Source organism: Leopardus geoffroyi, chromosome C3 (assembly GCF_018350155.1).
Source record: "Leopardus geoffroyi isolate Oge1 chromosome C3, O.geoffroyi_Oge1_pat1.0, whole genome shotgun sequence".
NCBI classification, from domain to species: Eukaryota; Metazoa; Chordata; class Mammalia; order Carnivora; family Felidae; genus Leopardus; species Leopardus geoffroyi.
Genome location: NC_059338.1, coordinates 89,760,058 through 89,785,800, shown reverse-complemented (window position 1 = coordinate 89,785,800; position 25,743 = coordinate 89,760,058). Strand labels below are relative to the sequence as shown.

The following is a 25,743-nucleotide window of genomic DNA, read 5'->3' as shown; positions in this document are numbered from 1 at the left end:
GGAACCTCTGGCGGGGAGGGGAAGAAACTTAAGTTTGAGATCAAGTTCTGCCGGTGAGGGAGGGGGGGCTATCTCGAGTTGTCCCGAGAATCTGAGACGCTATGGGATCGGCCCAATAAGGGCTGAAAAATGTCATTATCTTCGTGGAGAAATAGGGACAAATTTGTGGATGCACAATTCCAGTGCTCAGAAGTTCTTGGCACAGTAAAAATTTAACTGACTTATTCTCTGTGCCTTCGGAATGGAATGTCTTCTTGTTAGAAATATATGCATTCAATAGGCGATTCCATCAACTCTATGTTCCAAATACAAGTAATACAGAAAGGAACAAGATGGACAAGGATCTTACTCTCCTAGAGTCTACATCCTAATGGGAAGAGATATCCTACATATAAAAACTAAGATTAAAAAAAATGGTAAATTTAAAACAATCGTGACCGTTTGAAATTACACTCCTTTTTGGTGTTTCTGTCTATAATCCACACTGCATTTTATTTATTTGTTTGTTTTGATTGAGCAGGCATCTTGAGGAGAAAATATATGTGGTTGTGTATAGAGTATTGTGACAGAGTTTCCCTTCTCTGCTTAAAATTATCCTTTGGGGGGAATTTTGAATATTTAACTGGCTAGCGTGTATAAACCAGGAGCCTTTTGGGTTTTCTCTGTGTAGCTCTTTTATGTACAACATGTTGTTCTGGAGAGTCTCTGATGGTGAAATTGGAATAGGCCTAGATTATGTAACTCTTGTGCCCATTGAGTTAGTTTGCCTTTTCTTTTTCAGATTTAACAGCAGCAAATGTTTATCACCTCCTGAAAAGAAGCATTAGTGCTTCAATGAATCCAGAAGATAGTACTTTTCCTGGTAAGTATAACACGAACCCCTTTTTTCTCTGGCCCTGTATTTGTATTGGAAATAAATTTAATTAATGTGGTCACTTAAAAGTATGAAAGATACTTGTTGACTGCACACATCACTGGGATAGGGAGATAAGTAAGGAAATACAAAACTGAAAAAGATGCTAATTCCCTCTTCCTGCTGCTTGAATGTCATTAAATTGTGTGAAAATTATTATGAAAATTATTCTAGGTTCTCAGCTTGACTTTTGTTCCCTTTGTGGTATTTCCTTGCCCATCTTTAGCTCCATATATAATAGGGTAATGTGGTATTATAAAGAGGATTTATGATTTGTCCTGAGTACAAATACATTATTAATGCTCTTACACATTTCTTACCATTTTTTTCCACCCTTATCTCTTACTGATTTTCTTAAAAGCACTTCATAATTGTTAAACACGGTAATCTTGTCTCCGCTCTTGTCTGTTTTACCTTTTTCAAAGTATTTGGCTTATTTGACCAGCCTTTGCTTTGTAAAAATCTCTTCTCCTTTGGTTTCTATTGGCATTATACAAATCCATCTACTTATTTTTTTTTTTTATAGTTATCTTCTCTTTTACTTCCTCTTCTTGGCCTCTGAGAGTGTCTTTCAAGGGCTCCGAAAAAGGAGATAACCAAAACAGACCAAATTAAAAGCTGAAGGAAGTTTCTAGAGATGCTCGGGGTAGGGTGCTCATTCATGCTGCCCTAGTCTGTTTTGGTTATAAATGTTCATGCTGCCCTAGTCTGTTTGCCAAGTTGTGGTAGTACTCATTACTTTTTCAAGTTGGTATAATTTAAGTCAATACTACTGGTATTGCAAGAAAGCTTTTCTTTCACTTATGCCTCAAAAGTATACATTGAAGAAATATTGGGAGCATTATAGGAATTCTTGGGATAACTTTTGCTTCCTGTTTGGGTAGATAAGAGTTTCTTGTCCGAGGGGCGCTTGGGTGCCTCAATCTGTTGAGCATCCGACTTCAGCTCAGGTCATGATCTCTTGGTTCCTGAGTTCAAACCCCACATTGGGTTCTCTCTTTCACAGCAGCTATTTTTAGAATCCATTTGCATTAGATTTGAATGTCACTTTTGGTGTTAATCACTTTTTGCTTCTTTGGTGTGCCTTTATCTTTTTTTTTTTTCCTTTTGCCAATTTCCTCTTCCTGTTACCCATTTTTGTAAAATATGTAAATTTATCACTGGGAGACAAGAAGGAAACACAATTACATATTTGTCATTTATTCATATGAACTGAATAACAGCTATACAGTGACCAATCAGCAACAAACTTTGAAAAGTAGTAATGTGATTGGTCACTGATCATGATACACATCTTTGATTTATGTAGTGATTTGCGATATGAGAAGCTAGCAGTGAAGTTTTGCTTTAGGCAATTACAGTTGATTAATAAACCATGATAGCTGCAGTTTGAGCCCTGTTTTGGGGGACCAGGTGTTATTTAAATCATGGGAACTGAAATCTGCATATCAGAACCATGCAAAGAGATTGAATTTCTTACCCTGTGAACATTATTGCTTTCAGTAATATGGCAAGTCTGAGAAACTGGAAGTATAATATGATTATAATTGAGATAAGGCTGGAGAGATAGGCATAGCAATGTGGAGGACTTTGTAAATCGTGTCAGGGCTCTTGGACTTCTTCATAATGATAATTAGCCTTTAAAGGCCTTAGTGAAGGAAGAGATCTGGTGACATCTGTGTTGAAGTATTCTGGCTACAGTATAGTGGACAAATTGGAGGAAAGTATAGGCATGAGGGGGCTGCTGCAGAAGACCAGCTAAGAAATAAGAGAGGTAGCCGAGGTAGAGGAAAATGGATCTGAAAGAAATTATGGAGGTAGAATCCACCTGACCTAGGGTTGCATTGGTGTGATTCAGGAGAAGGGTAGTGTGAGAAAGCAATCAAGAATGACATTAGAGGGGCGCCTGGGTGGCGCAGTCGGTTAAGCGTCCGACTTCAGCCAGGTCACGATCTCGCGGTCCGGGAGTTCGAGCCCCGCGTCAGGCTCTGGGCTGATGGCTCAGAGCCTGGAGCCTGTTTCCGATTCTGTGTCTCCCTCTCTCTCTGCCCCTACCCCGTTCATGCTCTGTCTCTCTCTGTCCCAAAAATAAATAAACATTGAAAAAAAAAAAATTTAAAAAAAAAAAAAAAAAAAAGAATGACATTAGAGGGGCGCCTGGGTGGCGCAGTCGGTTAAGCGTCCGACTTCAGCCAGGTCACGATCTCACGGTCCGTGAGTTCGAGCCCCGCGTCAGGCTCTGGGCTGATGGCTCGGAGCCTGGAGCCTGTTTCCGATTCTGTGTCTCCCTCTCTCTCTCTGCCCCTCCCCCGTTCATGCTGTGTCTCTCTCTGTCCCAAAAATAAATAAACGTTGAAAAAAAAAAAAAAAAAAAAAAAAAAAAGAATGACATTAGATTTCTGGCTTGGGTATAGTATAAGTGGTGGCATTTAGCAAGATAGGAGAATTAGAGTTTGAGGCATGGTAGATGAGGGGCCATAAGACAAGCTGAGTGAGAGCCCAGCACAAGCTAGCACAACCCCCCCGCCCTGGTGGAATATGTGTAATATTTCTCAGGCACTCCTGGCTGCCCAAGAACAAAGGAAAGGACAGAAAACAAATGGTTAAACTGATAGAGTCTCCATTAGTTTACAAATATCTTAGTAATATTACAAGAAAAAAACAATCTTATTAATAGCCCAATCTCCAGGAACTCCCTACCATCTTAATGCTAATGCTTTGCTAGAGGGAAAAACAACCTTAGCTTGATAATAGCTAGGCCTCCAGTAATCTGTGAGTCCTCTTTAGCATATGGAAATCTCTTCAAGAAACTCCCTCTTGACTTTATCTCCCCCAACTCCTTTGTATATAAGTAGTCACTGTTCACAACCCCAGTGCTGCTCTTTCTGCCCACAGGTCCTGTCTCCTTGCTTTAATAAAATCATCTTTTTGCACCAAAGGACATCTTCAAGAGTTCTTTCTTGGCTGTCAGCTCTGAACCCCACTATCACCCCAAGACCTCATCAAATGACATGTTCAATTCGGAACATGTATTTAGTTGCCCCGTAAGATGTCAAATTGAAAATGTTTTGCAAAAGTTGGATACGCGTGTCCAGAACTCAAAAGGCAAAGTAAGGCTGGAGATACAGATAATAGAATCATCAATATGTAGATGTCAGTCCAAACTATGAGAAAGGATGGGATTGTTTATGGATAGTGAGAAGAGCAGAAAATCTTGAACTGAATCCCAATATTTAAAGGAACTGAACACCAGGTTTTTTTTTTTTTGTTTGTTTTTAACGTTTATTTATTTTTGAGACAGAGAGAGACAGAGCATGAACGGGGGAGGGTCAGAGAGAGGGAGACACAGAATCCGAAGCAGGCTCCAGGCTCTGAGCTGTCATCACAGAGCCCGACGCGGGGCTCGAACTCATGGACTGCGAGATCATGACCTGAGCCGAAGTCGGACGCTTAATCGACTGAGCCACCCAGGCGCCCCTGAACACCAGTTTTTAAAGGCATGAGGAGTAGCTGGAAAGATAGGTTCCACAGAAATCAAGTGTTTTAAGGAGAAAGTAGTCAACTGTGTCATCTTTCATTCCTTTCTTATTCTTATGTTGAGAGGTCAAGTAACAACAGTGGTAAGAGCTATCAGATTTTATAACGTTAGTTATCGGTGCCTTTAATGAATGTAGTTATGATGAAGTTTTGGGGTGATGCTGGGGTGGTCTGGAGCCGAAGGCCAAGAAAGAATTCTTGAAGACCTCTTTGGTGCGAAAAGGTGATTTTATTAAAGCATGGAGACAGGACCCAGGGGTAGGGAGAGCTGCATGGGGTCATGACAGGTAAACTCATTATATACCCTCAGGTTGGGAGGGGGTCAGGGATAGAGTAAGTCTCCAAGGAATTTTGGAAGCAAGATTTTCAGGACCTTCAGGGGCTACCTGTTGTTAGGGAAACATCATTTATTACCGTTTAATAAAACCTCAGTCAGGAGACCCTTCAGTTGTATATCAGGGCCATAAGCTTGGAGTATGATTGCTAGCATATATCTTGGGGCAGTTGAGATAATGGAAGTAGGTTTACAGGATCCTCGAAGTTGGGATAATGTTAAGCTAAGATTCTCTTTTGCCCCTAGCAAAGTGTCATCCTCCAGGCAGCTGAGCTCCTAGAGGGAGGTCACTCTGCTTTTTTCAGGGACTTGTCATTGGGCTATATGCAGTAAGGGGATTTAATTTTTCATTTGCCTTAGTTTCCCACATTACCATGGCAAGTACTTAAACCCCTTTCCTTTGTTCTTGGGTAGCCAGGAGTGTCCAAACAATATTCCACTGGGCCGAGGGAGGGAGGGTACCCACCTGTATTTTGCCCTCAACTTGCCCCACACTCCCCCATCAGTTACAGTTGCATGTTGGATACACAACAACATTTTGAAATGGCTTTAGAGGGGAGTAGAAAATGTCATGAGGCTATTGTTTTATCTCCTCTCTCTCTTTCTGGCCAGGCTGAACCAGACCTTCGTTGTCTTTGAAGAGGGAACTAGATCTCTTACCATCACTTACGCAGTTTTGCATGACTCAGTAGTAATTAAGTGGGTGTTGGGGTTTTTTTCTTGGTAGGTTTTAGTGTTTGAAATGATGATTAAAATAGTATGGATTTTGAGTTGTGACAAAATAAAAGTATTCATTGTGAGTGAATAATTTTGCTCTTTGGGCAGATTGTTCTACTTAAATTTTTAGAGATTTTAAAAAGATCCATGTAATATATACGTATATGCATATACACACGTATATCTTGAAGAACTATATACTGTAATAAAAATTATATAATTCTCTAAGTATAGATACTGTAGCATCTGCTTATTTGTGATACGTCTTTCTTCTAATAAGCACGATTTTGTTTTCAAGCATGTTCGGTAGGCGGCATACCTGCTCCCAAGAAGTGGTTCTTTGCAGTGCAGGCAATATGTGGATTTTATCAGGTAATAGAAATGAAAAAAATAGGCATTAGTGAATGTATTTGCCAATGTAAGTAATTTCAGAAACCCATTATTTAATGCAATCTTTTGATATATTAGTTTTGCAGTTCTCACTGGGAAGAGATACATTTTGGTACAGAAAAAGATGAAATTGAAGATGTTCTTCAAACAAATATTGAAGAATGTTTGAGCGCTGAGTGTTTTGAGGAAGAAGATAGTAATAGCAGAGAATCATTATCCTTGGCTGAGTATGCTTATATGCTTTCTATAATATCTTTAAAATATTTTAACAGTACACAGTATTTCAGCCACAAGAGTGAAAATGAGATTTTTTTAGCAGCCATAGGAAGGAAATTTTAGTTATTGAAATTTTCAACTCTATTTTGGGAGATGGGCAATTTGGGCCTTTTATTTGAATAAAACTGTAAAATGGAAAAATTGGTATCTGAAAATATCTAGCTTCTTAAGCTTACACAATTGCATTAATCATAAAAAGTGACATTCTAACTAATATGTCACTTTTTAAAAAAAATTTTTTTAATGTTTATTTATTTTTGAGACAGAGAGAGACAGAGCATGAACGGGGGAGGGGCAGAGAGCAAGGGAGACACAGAATCGGAAGCAGGCTCCAGGCTCTGAGCCATCAGCCCAGAGCCCGACGAGGGGCTCAAACTCACGGACTGTGAGATTGTGACCTGAGCTGAAGTCGGCCGCTTAACCGACTGAGCCACCCAGGCGCCCCAATATGTCACTTTCTTGAAGATGAATTCTGTCTGATTATGAATTTTAAGAGCTTGAAGAGAAACTTGAATGTAATGGAGCGCCTGGGTAGCTCAGTTGGTTAAACGTCCAACTGTTGGTTTGGGCTCAGGTCATGATCTCACAGTTCCTGAGTTTGAGCCCTGATAGCACAGAGCCTGCTTGGGATTCTTTCTCTCCCTCCCTGTCCCTCTCTGCCCCTCCCCCACTCAGGCTTGCTCGCTCACTTTCAAAATAAAATAATAAATAAACATTAAAAAAATAATAAAGTAATTGAATTGTTAAAAAATTTTCCCACTATCAAACTCTAGGCCAGTATGACTTCACCAAATTATTCTCCCAAATATTTAAGGAATAGGCATCCATTTTAGATAAATTCTTTCAGAGATGAAAAGAGAGGGAAAACAAATCATTTGTAGGTGTTGGCATGATCTTGGTTCTCTCTCTCTCTCTCTCCTCAAAATAAATACACTTTTAAAAAAAGAAACTTGAATTTGAGGTTAATAACTGGCATTCAAACTCAAATTATGATTATCATTTTGCTATTTGAGGTTGATATATATGATTTATTCAATTTATGTATATCTTGAGCATAGAGTTTCTGCGGATTGTATAGATGATTGGCTTCACTTTTAGGTTTTTTGAATTGTGGTGTAATATATAAGTTGGTCCAGGTGATATAAGTTGTGATTATTTTTCTCTTCATGAAATATCCCATCTTCGACTCATAATTAATACCTTTCATTTTAGTCTTCCATAATATTTCATTATAAAAACTACTTTTGTTTACTGTAGTAATCATATATTATAATACTTCTATAAATTACTGCAGACTTTAAAAATTTTGTTTTCCTGTTTTTTATTTATATTTGTTTGTACTGATTAATGAAAGGATACATTGTAGAACCAAGGAAAGGGTGTAAACCCAGGGCCCAGTAGAGGTAGTTTCTAGTTATTTGATTGTGGACCAGTAACTTCATTTCTCTGGTCCTTTATTAACTTGTCTATACAGTGTTGAGATCCTTTTAGGTGATTTCTAAGGTGCCTTCTAGCCTTAGAGTTCTTAGCATCCGTGTTTTCCCACCATTATTAAAAGATAAGGAGGGTAAAAGTAATTATTTCTAGTAAGTGACCTAATAGTTATTTCCACAAGAGGGAGCTTGAAACCTATGCTTTATCATAAGATGCCTTAAGTTTTCTAGATAATGGCAGGTTTCTAATGAAGGGTTTAAGTAATTTTATGTTATACAATAGATTTTTGAAAAAGAAAAATTCATCATTTGGATAAAATGAAAAGATTTTGAAGAATTGGAGGACATCATCCTATTTTCCAGTCAGGGCTATTGTATGCCATTCAGAGAAAAGCAGTATCCTTCTTTTTTAAACACTTAGCAATACTGTACTTTTAGGGTTCAGAAAAATGTTTGGTCTATTAGTTATGATTTATATTTAATGTACTAGATATAATTTAGGGAGCTTTTTCCCTTTTTATTGTTTGTTTTTTGGGGATGTGGCTAATAACTTGGACTCTGAATCCTACTTTCTACACCTGCTAGTTATGTGACTGTAGGCAAATTATTTAAAGTAAGGATAATAATATTATAGTAGTGCCTCGTGGGTTGTCCTGAAGATCAGGATAATGTATCTAACATACTTCATAGTATCTGGCACATAGATTCATTTAGTTAATATTACCTGTTATGATTATATGTAATGTGTATGTGTATGTGTGTGTTTTCTAACTTACCCTTTTGTTTTAGCCTATATGAAGAATCTGCAGAAAATTTGCATCAATTGTCTGACAAACTTCCTGCTCCTGGTAATATTTTATGACTACTTTTGGGAATATGTCTTATCTTATACTTCCTATGAATGAGTGATGAATTCAGCCTTTATGCTTATGTTCTCACTTCTAATTTTGAAACTCAAAATGAAAAATAATTTCTTAATTGAAGTTGATATCAAACATACTTCACTGCTTTAATAAAGTATATTACTGAGACACTACAGTTCTCTTGTTTTTATTTAGTTAAAAAAAATTAGAACTTAGAAAATTAAATACCAGTCTCCATTTCCTTATTTAGTTATTACTGAAGAATCTTTCCACTATATACCATTGTTTTACATAGTACATTCTGTAGAACATGAGTCCTATAACAATTCCTGGAAAAACAAGTTCTTTAACCTAGATCATTTTGGCAACATCTTTTAAGGTGTGGGGTCACTGTATACTTTATCAAATAGAAAATTCTACGGTAAAAGAAGCCCTTCACTCAGCATTTGTTTACAGAGCCCCTCACCCCCCTTTTTTTTTTACAATAATGACAAGTATATTTTATGAAATACTGTATCATCCTATTCTTAAAGCTGTAGCCTCTCTGAAATTTATCTTTCCTTGTGTCAATCAAGTAGCTGGCATCTAAAACCTGGTACAATTTAGCATCTGTAAATACTTTTGAAGAGCTTTTCTTGAATATTTTTCATTATTGAAAGTCATTTATTAAGCACACATTTGTTGCATCTATCATAGATCATGTATTGTACTAGGAGCTGAGTATGTAATGATGAGTAAAGCAAATGTGATTACCATGAGGGACTTGAAAGCTCACAGTTTGATCCTTATATTCAAAATCCTATCTTAGTATAAAAGATTCTATGTGGGAAATAACTGAATACATAGATAAATAAACATACCAATTTTTTAAATAAAATGTGTCAAATTCAGAATATGCATTGAAATACGCAATTGCTGTTTTAGCAAAATAGAAAGCTTTCATTATCAAATTTCTGTTTGGTTCGGTTTTGTTAACATTTTCTAGGTTTTTTGGTGAATTTATAAATTTATAAAATGTGAAGTTTCATGAAGTTATACTTTTTTCTTAGGAACCAATGATATTGTCAATATAATTGAGTTTTCTGAGTGTTTTATTGTCCTATAAAAAGAAATAAATTATTTGACCATTACAATTTTATATTAATTCATTCCTTTTTGTATAAATTAAGTATAGAAAAATATACTGAAATTGCACAGATTTTTTTTCTCTGTTTCTCTGTTCAGTACAACAATAGCATTGATGATCTCAGGAGCAATGTGTATAATTAAGCATTGGTACATAACTGCAAGTAATTATGATAGAGTTCATTGTTTTCTGTTATGTTAGCTATTTCAAGATAACATGGCTTTAAATCAAATGATGAACATTTAGAAATTTTGAACTTCTAAATGTGTATTTTTTTAATTATGAAAATGCCTTATTCTCTTTCTAGGTAGAGCAATGATAGATGTAATACTGTTGCCTTCTGACAAAGATCCTCCCAAGTTGAAAGACTGTTTACCTACTATAGGAGCATTAAAACATTTAAAGGAATGGTATTCAGCAAAAATAACTATAGCAGGAAATAATTGTGTAATGTAAGCTTCTTTGTTCATATTTGGTTGCTCTCTGGTAATCTGTTTTCACAATTAACATGCCATCCTAATTTTAATAACTTATCACTTGAAGATTTTGTTTAATGTTTATTTTTGAGAGAGAGAGAGAGCAAGCGAGCATGAGTGGGGGAGGGGCAGAGAGAGAGGGAGATACAGAATCTGAAGCAGGCTCCAGGCTCTGAGCTGTCAGCACAGAGCCCAGTGTGGGTCTCAAACTCACGAACCGTGAGATCATGATCTGAGCCGAAGTTGGACAACCAACCGAGCCACTCAGGCATCCCAATGACTTTTTTTTTTTTTTTTTAATTTTTTTTTCCAACGTTTATTTATTTTTGGGACAGAGAGAGACAGAGCATGAACGGGGGAGGGGCAGAGAGAGAGGGAGACACAGAATCGGAAACAGGCTCCAGGCTCCGAGCCATCAGCCCAGAGCCCAACGCGGGGCTCGAACTCACGGACCGCGAGATCGTGACCTGGCTGAAGTCGGACGCTCAACCGACTGCGCCACCCAGGCGCCCCGACTTTTTTAATGTGATAAGACAGTTTTATGTCATACTGTTATTACAGGCTTATTGAGAAAATCTGGATTTTTCTTATTTCATATTTAATATTTCTGAGATATTTAAGTGTTTAATAAGTGTCATCAATGCTGCTTTATAATCATTATTGAGCATTAATTATCTAAACACACTGTGTGCTCTTAAATAGGTTTGTATTGTCCATTGAGCACCATGATGAATACCATGGATACACTGGATTTATGATGTTGTATTTGTTTTTTTGTTTTATGTGCAATGTAGAAATAGATATATATTGTTGTGATTTATATTTTAGTAAGGATCAATTGTATATTACTGTTTTGATCCTTAAGTATTCCATTGGATGTATTAACTTTGTGATTTTCTTCATTTAACAAGTATGTATTGAGTACTGACTTTATGCCAAGCACAGCAATAGATGCTGTTGAGTTAAGAAGGTGCCATTTGATCTTGTTCATTGAAATACAGGGAGAAGTAGGAACGCTGATAGTTATGATAGTCTGTAATAAGTACTATTATGGATTCCATACAAGATGTATGGGGAAAAATTAGGAGAGCAATTCTCCCTTTGAACATAAAGGACTAATATTAAATCTGTGTATGTGTATATACATGTATGTATCTATCTGACACACTTAAGCCAATATTAAATGGACATGTGATAGAGACTCCCTCAGAGAGTGACTTACGGAACGTTCTACAATATTAGTACATAAAAGCAGCGGTAGAAATTTTGCATTTTTGCCTGTTAGGATTGTAGTTAACCATAACCATTAAATCTAAGTAGGATATGAAACCCTGTATTTAACTATCATAATCCTTTATTTATAGAAATTATCAGAAAATTGCAGAGTACCTTTCTGCTAATGTCATATCTTTAGAAGATCTCAAAAATGCTATTGACTCAAAGGAATTATGGAGGGGAAAGATTCAGATATGGGAAAGAAAGGTAAGTGGATTTCTCAGTTATCACCATTTGCAAAGCAGGGCTTTCAACTTTATTTACAACGCAGATAGTTTAAATGAATCTGAATGAAAATGTACCTTATAAAGATGTTCTAGAATAGCAACATCTGAGAAGAATTTTCTTTGGTGATAGAAATATTCTTCCTGTGTTAATGCAGTAGCCACTAGCCTTATGTTGCTATGAGCACTTTATACATGACTACTTCAACCAAAAAATTGAATTTTTAACTTTATTTTAATTAATTTAAATAGTCAGCATGGTTATGTTTTGGACACTACAGTTCTAGAATCTAACGTTCTTTTAAAAACAGAATTTGACATTAGTTGAGTTCATGTTGTTTATCCAAGCTGCTTTATATTTCACTTGATCTTAGCCAAAAGGCCGAGAAGCGATATCCAAGCTGCTTTATTTCAACGCATGTATAAACCACTGGAAGACTGCTTAGACCATATTCTTTTACCTATACCACTTTACATGATCACTGCTCTCTACTAACCAGCTAATTTTTTTTTTATTTATTTTTTTAATTTACATCCAAGTTAGTTAGCATATAGTGCAACAATGATTTTAGGAGTAGATTCCTTAATGCCCCTTACCCATTTAGCCCATCCCCCCTCCTACAACCCCTCCAGCAACCCTCTGTTTGTTCTCCATATTTAAGAGTCTCTTATGTTTTGTCCCCCTCCCTATTTTTATATTATTTTTACTTCCCTTCCCTTATGTTCATCTGTTTTGTATCTTAAAAGTCCCCATATGAGTGAAGTCATAATGATATTTGTCTCTCTGACTAATTTCACTTAGCATAATACCCTCTAGTTCCCATGTAGTTGCAAATGGCAAGATTTCATTCTTTTTGATTGTCGGGTAATATTCCATCGTATGTATACATATATATGCACATATGTGTACACACATATGCACACACATATATGTGCACACATGTACATGCACACATACATATATGTGCATATATGTACATACATACCACATCTTCTTTATCCATTCATCCATTGATGGGCATTTGGGCTCTTTCCATACTTTGGCTATTTTTGATAGTGCTGCTATAAACACTGGGGTGCATGTGCCCCTTTGAAATGGCACACCTGTATCCCTTGGATAAATACCTAGGAGTGTATTTGCTGGGTGGTAGGATAGTTCTATTATTAGTTTTTTGAGGAACCTCCATACTGTTTTCCAGAGTGGCTGCACCAGCTTGCATTCCCACCAGCAGTGCAAAAGAGATCCTCTTTCTCTGCATCCTCACCAACATCTGTTGTGTCTGAATTGTTGTTAGCCATTCTGACAGGTGTAAAGTGGTATCTTATTTTAGTTTTGATTTGTATTTCCCTGATGATGAGTGATGTTGGGCATTTTTTCATGTGTTGGTTGGCCATCTGGATTTCTTCTTTGGCGAAGCGTCTATTCATGTCTTTTGCCCATTTCTTCACTGGATTATTTGTTTTTTGGGTGTTGAGTTTGATGAATTCTTTATAGATTTTGGATATTAACCCATTATCTGATACGTTGTTTTCAAATATCTTCTCCCATTCTGTTGGTTGCCTTTTAGTTTTGCTGATTGTTTCCTTTGCTGTGCAGAAGCTTTTTATTTTGATGAGGTCCCAGTAGTTCATTTTTGCTTTTGTTTTCCTTGCCTCCAGAGACGTATTGAGTAAGAAATTGCTGCGGGCAAGATCAAAGAGGTTTTTGCCTGCTTTCTCCTTGAGGATTTTGATGGCTTCCTGTCTTACATTTAGGTCTTTCTTTCATCTATTTTGAGTTTATTTTTGTGTATGGTGTAAGAAAGTTCATTTTTCTGCTTGTCGCTGTCCAGTTTCCCCAGCACCATTTGCTGAAGGACTCTATTCCATTGGATATTCTTTCCTTCTTTGTCAAAGATTAGTTGACCACACGTTTGTGGGTCCATTCTGGGTTCTCTATTCTTTTCCATTGATCTGAGTGTCTGTTATTGTGCCAGTACCATACTGTCTTGATGATTACAGCTTTGTAATACAGCTTGAAGTCCAGGATTGTGATGCCTCCTGCTTTGGTTTTCTTTTTCAAGATTACTTTGCCAGCTCTCTAATTTGAGCACTTTTTTGTAACCTTACAAGATCCCAGATTTCTCAACTACAAGATGAAACTGATTAGTTCAGCCCCACTAATCTTAACTTTCTGTGAGGCTCCAATTTTATTTTGCTATCTCTTACAATGAATGAATATGTTTGGTGGTTTTTGTAAGTTATGTCCATGTTAAAATAAATATATTTCTAGTATTGTATATATTTTTGAAGATAGGCAAAACCAAAGAAAGTTTCTTAATGTTCAGGGTGACATGGGAGCATGAGTTGGGCCTTGCATTTCTATGAAGATTTATTGCACTAATTAGTAGATTTTTTTTTCCTTTTCAATTCACCCTTAATTATGGCTTAGTAAAACTTGTGCTAAGAAAATAGGAATTAACGTGATTGGGTCCTTCTTGCTGATTTTCATGCTGCCTCATCCTTACCTTGGAAAGTTAAACCTACAGGCAAACCTCTGCAAGTGATTTTAACATAAACAAGCCACACAGTCAGCTGGAAGAGTGTAAGATAAAATTAACGATGAGAATTGGTTTTGTGTACATTTTTTGAAACTGCATGTTTGCATACAGACAAATAATGGCAGGGTTCTTTTCATGCAATTCTTCTATTGTTTTATGAATAAGAAATTAAATGTTCGTACCCCACAGGATGCATTTACAACTTGAAATCACTTGCTTTGGTGGAGAATAGCTTTTAATGTAGGTGCATGGTAGTGATCAAAGACATAGATTCTAGAGTTAGATTGTCAGCATTCAAATCCCTACTCTATTTCTTACTAATTTTGTGTGACCTATAGGGCAATATTTAGCCATTTGGTGCCACAGTTGTCTTCATCTGTAAGATAAGTGTAATAATAGTTCCTACCTCATAGATTTTTGTAAAGGTTAAATTATGTAAAGTACAAAGTAACCACTCATTAAATATTAGCTCTCATTGTTACCGTTACTATTAACACCTCTACTATTACTACTTCTGTAGGAATTGGTCTTTTCGTCAACTTATTTTGAAAGCAAACTATGTGTGAGGCGTTGTCCTAAGGATTTGTGGTGAATAAGACAGACAGGCTTGTGTTTTGCAGAGCTTACAGACTGGTAGGAAGCCAGATATTGAACAAGTATATGTAAAGGAGGTTGTTTGGTTCTGTGGTTGCATGGAATGGCCTTAATAGACTCTTGTGGGCTGCTGTAGGGCCAATGAGAGCTTTTCATAAAAAGATCCATGTGTAAGTTGAAACAGGAAGGATGTGTTCATAAATGGAGGAATCACATTTTGAGCTGAGGAATCAAAAATATATTTACATGTGGTTTTCTTAACTTTTACATCGCATTAAGATGTATTGATCTTTGTAACTTTATTCATGATATTTGTAACTGTGTTCTCTTGGTTTCTTTTCAGTTTGGATCTGAAATTATTTTTCCTGAATTTTGTTTAAAGGGAGTCACTCCTAAGAATTTTAGTACATCTACTTTAAATCCTTGCATTCTTGCCAAAAAGACATTATCATCAAAGGATAAGAATATTTTACCAAAGGTAATCTATATTTAATTCATTTTCCAATCATCCATTCAGGCATATTTTTGTTCTTATAAGATATCTTTGAATCTTGAAATTAACATTCCTAGTATAATAATTTTTATTATAACTGTAATTAAGTGCTTAAATTACACTATGTTATTAGCAAAACTATCACTACTTTAAGTTATTTTTAAAATGGAATGATCCTAACCTTAGATCAATATAGGCCTGAAACTTCCTTTGGTTAGGACTTTGCTATGAGACCTTTAAGACTCAGTTCGGGGGGAAGTGATACACTGGAAAAAGAACAGGCCTTGATGTTGGGTAGACCGGGGTTTGAAACCTGGCTCTGTTACCTGTAAGTTGTGGTAACCTGGGTAGATTGATTAATTCATTTGTGAAATGGAGACAAGAACACACTTACCTTACAAAGTTATTACAAAGTTTAAATGAGGTAAGGGATTCCAGTACCATACGTTTGCTTCTTTCACAGTTTAAGACGTGTTAGTTTGTGTCCCATATCTCCATAGATTTATTCTTAAAATGCAGGTAATTATAAAGTAAAACAATTTTAAAAGGGTTTAGTTGACCTTTTTTTTATATTAGAAAAATAACATAAGATGTGTTTATGTAGAAACATTTTAGAAATTCACTTTGAAAGACCGAATTCAAGAATGTACAAAACAACAGTCATGAAGTTACAATGATGTCAGATTGATGGGTAATATTTTCTGATCAAAGGGTAGTATAAAAGGGGCATATTTCTGATATGAACACATTTCCCAATATTTGTTCAGAATGGTTACTTTAAACTACCATGGCCATCTTTCACAGGACTGTTAATAGTTTTTTTTTTTAATATTATGAATATTGTATTCATTATTCATTCATTCATTATTCAAATATGAATAATGTATTTAAATTTTGCTGCTATCGATGGAAATCTTAGGGTAAAACCTCTTTAATAAATGTCACCGTTTCTCTCTCTCTCTCTCTCTCTCTATACATGTGTATATATGCACACATACACATATACTCTGTAAGTATATGTGTGTCTTTATGTGTATATATATGCATAATTGTATATGGTGAAATTACTCAGCTTTCTGCAAGTTTAAAACTTTGTGTAGTCTCCTCAAGATATGTTTGCTTTTCTTTGTCCTTCCAGTGACATACTCTCATCTCAACTCTTAAAATACCTGTCCTCCTTCACTGTTAGGTTCTGCCCAAAGAAATACTGCAAGTTTATTTTTCCAAGTGGAGCTATCTTTGCTAATTAGGACTAATGGCTTCACTGGTTCTCTTAATTTCTTCAGCATTTCTTTGAAGAATCTTATTTTATTTTTATTTTTATTTTATTTTATTAATCTCAACATACCACTCAATCTAAGTTCATACCAGAGAATCTTCTCTTTCTCTCTCTCAGTCTTGCAGACCCTCTAAATTTGTTTCTTCAACATCCTAGCCTCTTGGGTCATCTGTCTGTCTTACTGAAAATAAACACGAAAAGTTGAGAACTCCTGTCTTCTATTGCTTGCCTCTTTCTAGACTCATTTTCCCTCTGTTAAAACTCTTCAGTTACTAAGAAATCTCTATGTCTGTCTCTACTCTGAAAGGTAAAATTAGAATGGAAGAAACTCTTGTCTGCTATAGAGGATCTAATGTTTGGCTTGCATAATGTGTAAATACTTGCTTTTAAACATCCATTTTAGTGTTAAGCCCTAATTGCTAATTTATTTACTTTTATTTTATTTATAGAATTTAAAGTATTACATAATCTTATTTCTTTCCTAGGTTTTCCATTATTATGGCTCTGCTTTAGAATTTGTGCAGATAATAAAATTATCAGATCTGCCCTCCTGCTATATGTCGGACATTGAATTTGAATTGTATCCTTTTATTTACGTATTCTAAATGATTATATTTGCTGTGTCACATAGAATGTTTCCTTCACTTTTAGATATTGGACCATGATGGATTTTTTTTCTTTAATAATATTCAGTATATTTTTCATTGCCATTGTTTTAAGAGATATTCTGCAACTTTCAAAAACAAAAAAATCTTCCTTCAAGTACTAGATTTATGCGTCTAGAATAGGCAAAAGACTTTCTGGTATTGCTACTCATCATTAATGGGGTAGGGAGAATGGAGAAATGTTAGGAATCTGTGGAGAAAAACAGAGTAACTTACATACTCCTGAGATGTTCAGATGTTTCTCTCGCCTTCGGCAGGAGGGGTATATAAGCACCAGTCCACTGTATCTTTGTATGCATACTAAGGTAAATATAAATGCCATCTCACATACCTGCAAATATTCAACATATCTTAGACTCTCTTTTAAGAAAAGAGTTTTTAGAAATATACCTAAGAATGGAACATTTTGCATAAAAAGAAATTGTTGCCTGGAAATGGAACATTAGCATGGTGTTCTTAAATTTTTGTGCAGAAACATAATTTTTACAAATCTCTTTTTCTCATAGTGTATGAGAATGCTTTTCATAGAAGCATTATTTCTTGGTATATTTTCAGTATTATAAAAATCATTTTCCTTAAGGAAAGGAGTAATTGTGAATTCTTACAGTTAAATTTTTTAATAATTTAAGCACCTTGTGAATTAGAGAATCAAACTTGTTTTAGGGAGTTGAATTATTTCTCAGTTACCATTGTATCATTTCTTTAACTTTAATGCAGAGGGTTGACACAAAACAATACCAAACAAAATTCCATGTTGCTATGGGAGCAGATTTCTTCTCTGCGTGGCAAGGTATGGTGGTGTTTTGTTTTGTTTTGTTTTAAGGATGTGCTGGAAAAGGAAACATAGGGCCCCTGAGTGGCTCAGTCAGTTGAGTGTATGACTCTTGGTTTTGGCTCGGGTCATGATACCAGTGTCATGGGATCGAGCCCCGTGTTGGGCCCTGTGCTGATCATGGAGCCTGCTTGGGTGTCTCTCTCTCTCTCTCTCTCTCTCTCTCTCTCTCTCTCTCTCTCTCTCTCTTTCTCTCTTTCTCTCCCTCTGCCCCTATCCCCTGCTTGCTTGCTCGCTTTCTCTCTCTCTCTAAAATATATTTAAAAAAAAAAAAAAAAGAAAGAATAAAAGAGAATGTAGTTTGTTAATCTGTTTTTGCATAATGATTTTGCTTCTTGAACATAACATGATTTTGGTCCTAACAGATATTAAAATACTTTGGACTTCCCATAATAATACCAAAGTCCTATGCAGACAGGAAATGATGTTGTGTTTTTAGATTTTCAAAGATAAGCTTCATGACTGGTGATTTTGTTACTTTTAAAATTTGAGACCATATTATATTATTGATAATCTACTTCAACAATCTAATCCTTCAACATGTGATTTCAGTTAGGTGAGGAGATACTCATATGCTTGCATTATCTTTTTCATGGTAGGACAGGTGGGTGGAAGTGAGAAAAGTTTCTAAAGCCTCACTGAATTATCATTTGTAAATTTTCAGTTTTTCTTTCTTAATTCTGGTGATGGTTATAAGATTTGTGGCTATTTTGTAGTTATTTATATAATGTAGTTATTAACAATTTATAGTTATTTAGATACATGTGTATATTAAACTCATTTACTTAAAGTCAACTACAGTGTTTAATGGGAAAAACCAGAAGTTTGCTTTTCTTTCTGGTTATTTGTTTCACTACTGTGTTTCTTTGAAAACAATTTTTGATTCACAGAATATTCATTGGCAATATTTATATAACATTAACTGTTTTAACAATGAAGTATTTCAAACAGAGTTGCATGGAAAAAATTATAATTATAGTTTCCCTATAGCACTATAATCAAATATTGGTTATAGTTCCCTTAGAAAATTGATATGGTAACAGAAATATGATTTTGGCCTTAAGATGCTTGACTGTACAGTAATTTCAAATTTTGACTTGCAGCCTCTTTTTCCAGGAAATTAAAATTTTGAGTAGTGCCCCAAAGTATTTGTTAGATGAAGTAGCCTTTGAAGGAACAGCCTGAAGTGTGATATTAGCCTGTGTTTTCATCCTCTAAAGAATACCTAATATGCTAAAATTTGAAATTTTAAAACTTATCTTTTCTTATTTATCCAACATGTATCCTATTATGTGTTAGACGCTGTGGTAGATATTAGGGATCTAGTGATGGATTGCACAGATGAAGACTCTCCTCATGGAATTTACATTTTGGTGGGAAAAACAGAAAACAAATAATAAGAATTATGAAGAAAATAAGCCGACTGCAATTAGAGTAATAGGGTGGAGGACCTACTTTAAACATCTTTACAAAAATATGCACACAGAAGCCTTGTGAAGTGGCATAGTAGAAAAGAAAGAAAGAAAAAAGAAGAAAGCATGAAGAATAAAAAAAAAATCTTCCTTTTTTTTCTTTTCTTTTCTTTTTTTTAACAGAGAGAGTGTGAGCAGGGATGGGTGGGGCAGAGTGGGACAGGGGCAGAGGGAAAGAGAGACCACCTTAAGCAGGCTCTGAGCTCAGTGTGGAGCCCAGCATCAGGCTCCATCCCACAGCCCTGGGATCATGACGTGAGCCAAAAGTGAGAGTCAGATGCTGAACCAACTGAGCCACCCAGGCACCCCATTTTGTTTTTGTTTTAACCCAAGTAACTAAATAGTTCTCTGTGTAACCTTATCTAGTTCATCTAATTTGGGGGGGGCTCTTGATTCTAGGAAATGAGAATATCATTTATCATTAATAATCTCACCTGTTACCGAATAAGGGAAGGGAGGACCATGGTAGGGTAGAAAGTCTCAAGTGAAAGAGTATGTACTTTAGAAAACTTGGGTTTAAGTCCTAGCTCTGCCACTCACTGGCTTATAGCTTTTAAAATTGTAAACTGTAATTAATAATCCCTGTTTTACCTATTTCAAAAGTTGTAATGAAAACCAAATTGGAAGATATTTTATAAGCTGTAAAGTATGACATAAATGATGGTTGCTAATTTTTATGTCTTTTTAAAAAAATTTTTTTAATGTTTTTTTACTTTTTGAGAGACAGAGCTGTGAGTGGGGGAGGGGCAGAGAGAGGGAGACACAGAATCAGAAGCAGGCTCCAGGCTCTGAGCTGTCAGCACAGCTCGAATCCACAGACCCCGAGATCATGACCTGAGCTGAAGTCGGACACTTAACCGACTGAGCCACCTAGGCGCTCCAATTTTTATGGTCTTTGAAGTTTATCTGGCCCAAAAGATAGACAGGCATATATGAAATATTTTCCTGAAAAGGATATAAAGCACCAAATATCCTCTAGATGTTTTGAAGATAAGATGAAACTTTTAGGAATTAGTTTTATAGATAATTTTTCAAGTCAAGATCAGACACAGACCTGTAATTTAACACAGGTATGAAATAATCCTTAATCCATCAAGTTATTGAAGATAGACAACACTAATACTATAAGCAAAAGAAACTATTGATATTTATATCGTGTTTTCAATTTTCTAAATTTGGTATATTAGATTGTCATTTTTATTGCTTCTTGGACAACGACTGTGAAATATTCTTTATCAGTAAGGGACAAATAAATGATGGAACTTTGTATATATGTTCCTACTTTATTTATTTTTATTTATTTATTTATTTATTTATTTATTTTTAATTTTTTTTTTCAACGTTTATTTATTTTTGGGACAGAGAGAGACAGAGCATGAACAGGGGAGGGGCAGAGAGAGAGGGAGACACAGAATCGGAAACAGGCTCCAGGCTCTGAGCCATCAGCCCAGAGCCTGATGCGGGGCTCGAACTCACGGACCGCGAGATCGTGACCTGGCTGAAGTCGGACGCTTAACCGACTGTGCCACCCAGGCGCCCCATATGTTCCTACTTTAATGCAGCAAAAGGGATATTTTTTTGAAACATAATTTAGCTAACATACCTCTAAATGTGAAGCACTGTATTTTCCTTTTATATTGGGTCTTTTACATTTTTGAAAAAATTAGTTTTCATTTGCATGCTCATTCTTTGCAATAATTCTTTTGCTTCATAACTTGGTTTTCGTTTGTTTATTCAACAATTTGCACGTGGGGGCTGGGGAAAGACTGCCTGCTGTGTGCCGGCTGCTTGTTTCAGGTACCGGAGAGAATAAAATGGACAAAGCCCCTCCTTAGGAAGCATTCATCGTACTTAAATTCTAGTGATTTATATGATCTTTAAAATTTTTTAAGTTTATTTATTTATTTTGAGAGAGACCAAGACAGCACAAGGTGGGAGGGGCAGAGAGAGAGAGGAAGAGAGATCGGATCCTAAGCAGGTTCCGCACTGCCAACGCAGAGCCTGATGTGGGACTCAAACCCATGAAGCCTTGAGATCATGGGCTGAGCTGAAACCGAGAGTCGGACGCTTAACCAAGCCACTCAGGCACCGCATAGTGATTTATATGATCTTAAGTCAACTTCTGACTTAAAAAAAAAAAAAAAAAAAAGTTAGATTAGCTCCAGAATAAAAATAAAAACCTTTTATAGTAAAGCTAATGTTATTAGATTAGTAAAAGATACGAGGATTGTTAGGGAACCATGATATCTACTAATCACATAGGCAGGAAATCTTTTTTTAAGAGGAGAATTTGCAAGGTTAAAAACAGGATTGCCATAGTGCCTGTTTGTTCAGGGGATGCCTACTGAAAAGACTGAATCATGGTTTTGAGACACAGGTTTGAAATGTTATTTGGTTTTTAAATTCTGGAGATAGAATGATAACCTAGAAACACCATCCTCTGGCCTCAGAGCATATCTAATGATTAGTGCATGAGTGAGAACGGGTTATCAGAATCCAGGTTTGTTATGGACACAGTATAAGCAATTGACATACATATATTTTGTAGCAAATTATGGTTTATGGGATTTAGAAATATTTATTTTCATATTTGTAATGAATGTGTATTCAAGAATAAGCTGTTTCAAACAGGGCTACTTTGGCTGGGTGGGACATATAATAATATAAAATAAATAATACGGTATTTAAGTTGTACATTGGAACACATTTAACATCTCTAATTTATTAAGCTATAACTATAATATTAAATAATGAAGGTGTTAACTGGGCTCTGCTCTAGCATACTCAAGTTACAACTTTGTCTATCTTTTGGGCCAGTTTTGGGCTATCTAATCTTATTTATTTATGTAAGTATGAAGAACTAGGATTTAGTGTTTCAAAAGTTAAATATACATCTTTTATACTTAATGAGTATTTTCTATTGGTAATATTTTCATTTTTAGTGTCTACTACTTAATTATGTGAAATACATTTGACTTAGAATAAAAAAAGATTTGTCTGTAATAACAAAAATAAACATTTAATTTTTTCTTTCTTAATTGCTCCTAATATACTTATTTGTATACCTAAGAATACATAACTAAAGATAATAAATAGTAAAGAAACTAATACATAAAAGTATTCACTTAGTATCACATGTCATCTGATTCATCCATCTACAAAGGACAGTTAAAAGTGGCTTTTCATTAGATTTGAGATCTATGGCAAATGTCTTGCTTAGATTTCCCCAGAGTTAAAAACAAAACAAAACAAAACATATTTATTGGGATATACTGATTGTTGTAGCTTATATTTCTAGAATAATGGGCAAAATGTAGCTTTCAGAGTTGCAGTTTGTTTTATTCAGTACTTAATCAAATTGAGAATTTACCTAAATATAACAAGTTGGTTTGGGGGGAACAAATATTTAATAAACATCTGTATGCTCAGCCCTGGGAATACAAAGATGAATAAGCTGAGTTTTCTCATAAATCAGACAGAAGCTGCTGTATGTTTTCTGCCATATGATTTGGGGTTTCTTTGCATTTTATACCTTATTAGCATTAAATTTCTGATTTCTCGGAACAAAAGTTTTGAAATTACCTACAGATATATTGTAATTTTGAAACCAGAACAATAATGCATTCAGTCAAAAGGTTGTAAAATTATGGCCAAGTATGACAAAAATCTTTTGATGATAGAATTCAATTCCCAGCCTCTCACTGGTTTGCAGATACACAAAGAAATGACACGACAACCTGAACTTGAAGCAAATATTGTGAATAACAAGGTTTCAGAGATATATAACTGAGTGGAAAAGGGAGCCTATGTTTGACTACCTTTGTCTGGTTTTTGACTTTTTTTAAATACAGTTTGGGCATTGTTTTTGTTTTTCTAGTTTTTTTAGTGGAGTTGTTGTGAGAGAGCATTACAGAGTACATGCTATATCGGTGAAATTAGAGTGGAAATTTATCAGATGACACTATTTAAGAATTAATGTCATTGTGCAGGCACTAATAATATGTTATGTTTTATCCAGGTTGGTGCTCTTTTTGTATTGCCATGTACTATTAGTAACATACTTATTCCACCTCCCAGCCAACTCAGTTCAAGAAAATGGAGAGAATATATAGCTAAAAAGCCTAAGACAATCAGTGGTAAGTAGTAAATCTTTTTTAAGTTGTTTTATGAAATGGATATAACATTCTTTATGAGAAAATAATATTTATTACTCCTGATTAAGACAAACCCACATCATTTAAGATTTCTTATTATATCTAATAATCTAGTGTATCACAAAGTATATACTACCTTATTAAAAAAATATCAGTGATCTAAAGGCAGGAATTTTGGTTAAGTAGAAACCAATTATATTGAATGTTGGTATCTTAGCGACATTTCAGGAATGACATTTATGAAAATAAAGTGATTAGTCTATTATATGGTACATTAAAAAAACAAACGTGTGATTACAGTTTTCTGAAGAAACCAGAAATATTTAAAAATTATATGTTCTACAGTATTCTACGTATTTTAGAAATATTGGCTCATTTAATTCTTATAATAGCCCTATAAACTTATTTTTATATCCATTTAACAGATTAGGAAATTGAGGCTTGGAAAAGTTACAGAGCTATTAATTGGCAGAATCTTGGTTCAAATCCTGGTTCTGACAGTAATAGCTCTATAACTTCTCCAAGGATTTGAACCCAGGCTCTGTGCTCTTAACCACTGCACTGTGTCGCCTCTAGTAATTTACTACATTCAAAATGTCATTATAAAAATGAAATCTTAATTTCTGTTGTAAAATCAGATCATTTATATCCAAACTCTTGTATTTCATGAGGTAATTGTGGTTCAAAATGTTAGTTACTTGCCCAAAGTCATATAGATAAAGAGTGTCTCTTTGTACTTTGCTTATATGTAGGTGTTTTTTTTTTTTTTATTGGACAATAATTTGGTTAAATTGCTTTTGAGGTTACAGTTAGTTTTTGTGACCCATGATATGATGGGACTAAGAAATGGAATTGGAACATATCCATCTGGGTTGTTATAGAAGAAATCTCTAGAGAGACTCCAGAGCCAAAGAATCCTGAGGAATACAAACTTAAAATCAGCAGCCTACACAGTATTAGATAGGAAATAGGTGAGATACTGAAATCCATTTTAGCAAATGTTGAATTTGAAATGCAGTTGATATCTATATGGAAATTTAAATTTAGAGTTTGAAATTAGGTCTGTTATCTCTAGAGAGTGGTCAGGGCTAGAGATTAGATTTTGAATTTACTAGCTGTTTTATCTATTTTATAACATACCAGCCTAAAACTAAGTGGCTTCAAAGAGCAAATGCTTTAATTACTCATAGTTCTGCAATTTGAACTAGGTTCATCCAGGTGGTTCTTCTATTGGTTTCACTGGTGGCCATTGATGTGGCCGCACTGAGCTTGTGAGTTGTTCAGAAGTTGGGCTTAGCCTGGGATGCAGGGACAGCTATCTTTCTCCATGTAGTCTCAGAGCCTTTTCCTTGCTCCACGGTTTCTTTATGTGATCTCTCTAGCAGGTTAGCAAGAATTTTTATGTGGTGGCCCAAGACTCCAACAAAACATACAAAAATCAAAGCTGCCAGGACTCTTAATGTTTAGGTCAGAACTGGCTCAGTGTCACTTCTGCTGTATTCTTTTATTTAAAGCTTCTCCCAAGAATGGCCTAAATTCAAAAGGGAGGTAACTAGACAAGGGTATGAATACTGAAAAGCCTCCAGTGTCAAAGCCTACCATGGCTAGCTACGGGTAATAGTTGTAGCCTTAGGAGTGATTGAACAAAACCACATAAACAGCATGACTAGAGAAGAGAGCATAGGCTAGGATCTTTAGAAATACCTGAATTTAAGGTAAAAGTAGAAGAAGAGTTGGGAAGAGATTTAGTAAATGGTAGTTGGAAGACCCAAGAGAGCTATAATCATTAATGTCAACATGAAAATGCCGTTTATTGCATGATACCAGTGTGGGAAATAAAGGGAGTCAAACTGGGCCCTTAACACTTGAGGAAATAGTTGCATGGCCCTTTTCTTCATGAAATTTATAGTCAAGTGATGAAGGCACGTTGAAAAATCATTATAAATCTGTTTAGTCAACAGTGTGAAGGTGAAGTGGAGGATATGTCCAGAGTGTATGACAACATAGTCGTAGGAATCAGAAAGACTACCTGCAGGAAGAGACATTGTTAATACAGTTTGCTGCACTGTACTGGCACATAAAGAAGTGTAGATTTGACCCTTCTCAACTCCTCACAGAGAATAGATATTTATATGTGGTGATTTTTTCAG

General features: G+C 35.4%; 1 protein-coding gene across 3 annotated transcripts in view; it reads left to right on the top strand.

Moving 5' to 3' along the window:
* LOC123585534 (MDM2 binding protein) overlaps positions 1-25,743 on the top strand; it is an 81,423-nt gene that overhangs the window by 219 nt on the left and 55,461 nt on the right. For all 3 annotated transcript variants that reach the window (XM_045453800.1, XM_045453799.1, XM_045453801.1), the window contains exons 2-11: positions 782-862; positions 5,800-5,873; positions 5,970-6,118; positions 8,390-8,448; positions 9,897-10,041; positions 11,430-11,547; positions 15,042-15,176; positions 16,956-17,050; positions 17,853-17,925; positions 23,458-23,575. In XM_045453800.1, coding sequence (XP_045309756.1) covers positions 782-862; positions 5,800-5,873; positions 5,970-6,118; positions 8,390-8,448; positions 9,897-10,041; positions 11,430-11,547; positions 15,042-15,176; positions 16,956-17,050; positions 17,853-17,925; positions 23,458-23,575 — 1,047 coding nt within the window. The remainder of the gene's footprint in view (positions 1-781; positions 863-5,799; positions 5,874-5,969; positions 6,119-8,389; positions 8,449-9,896; positions 10,042-11,429; positions 11,548-15,041; positions 15,177-16,955; positions 17,051-17,852; positions 17,926-23,457; positions 23,576-25,743) is intronic.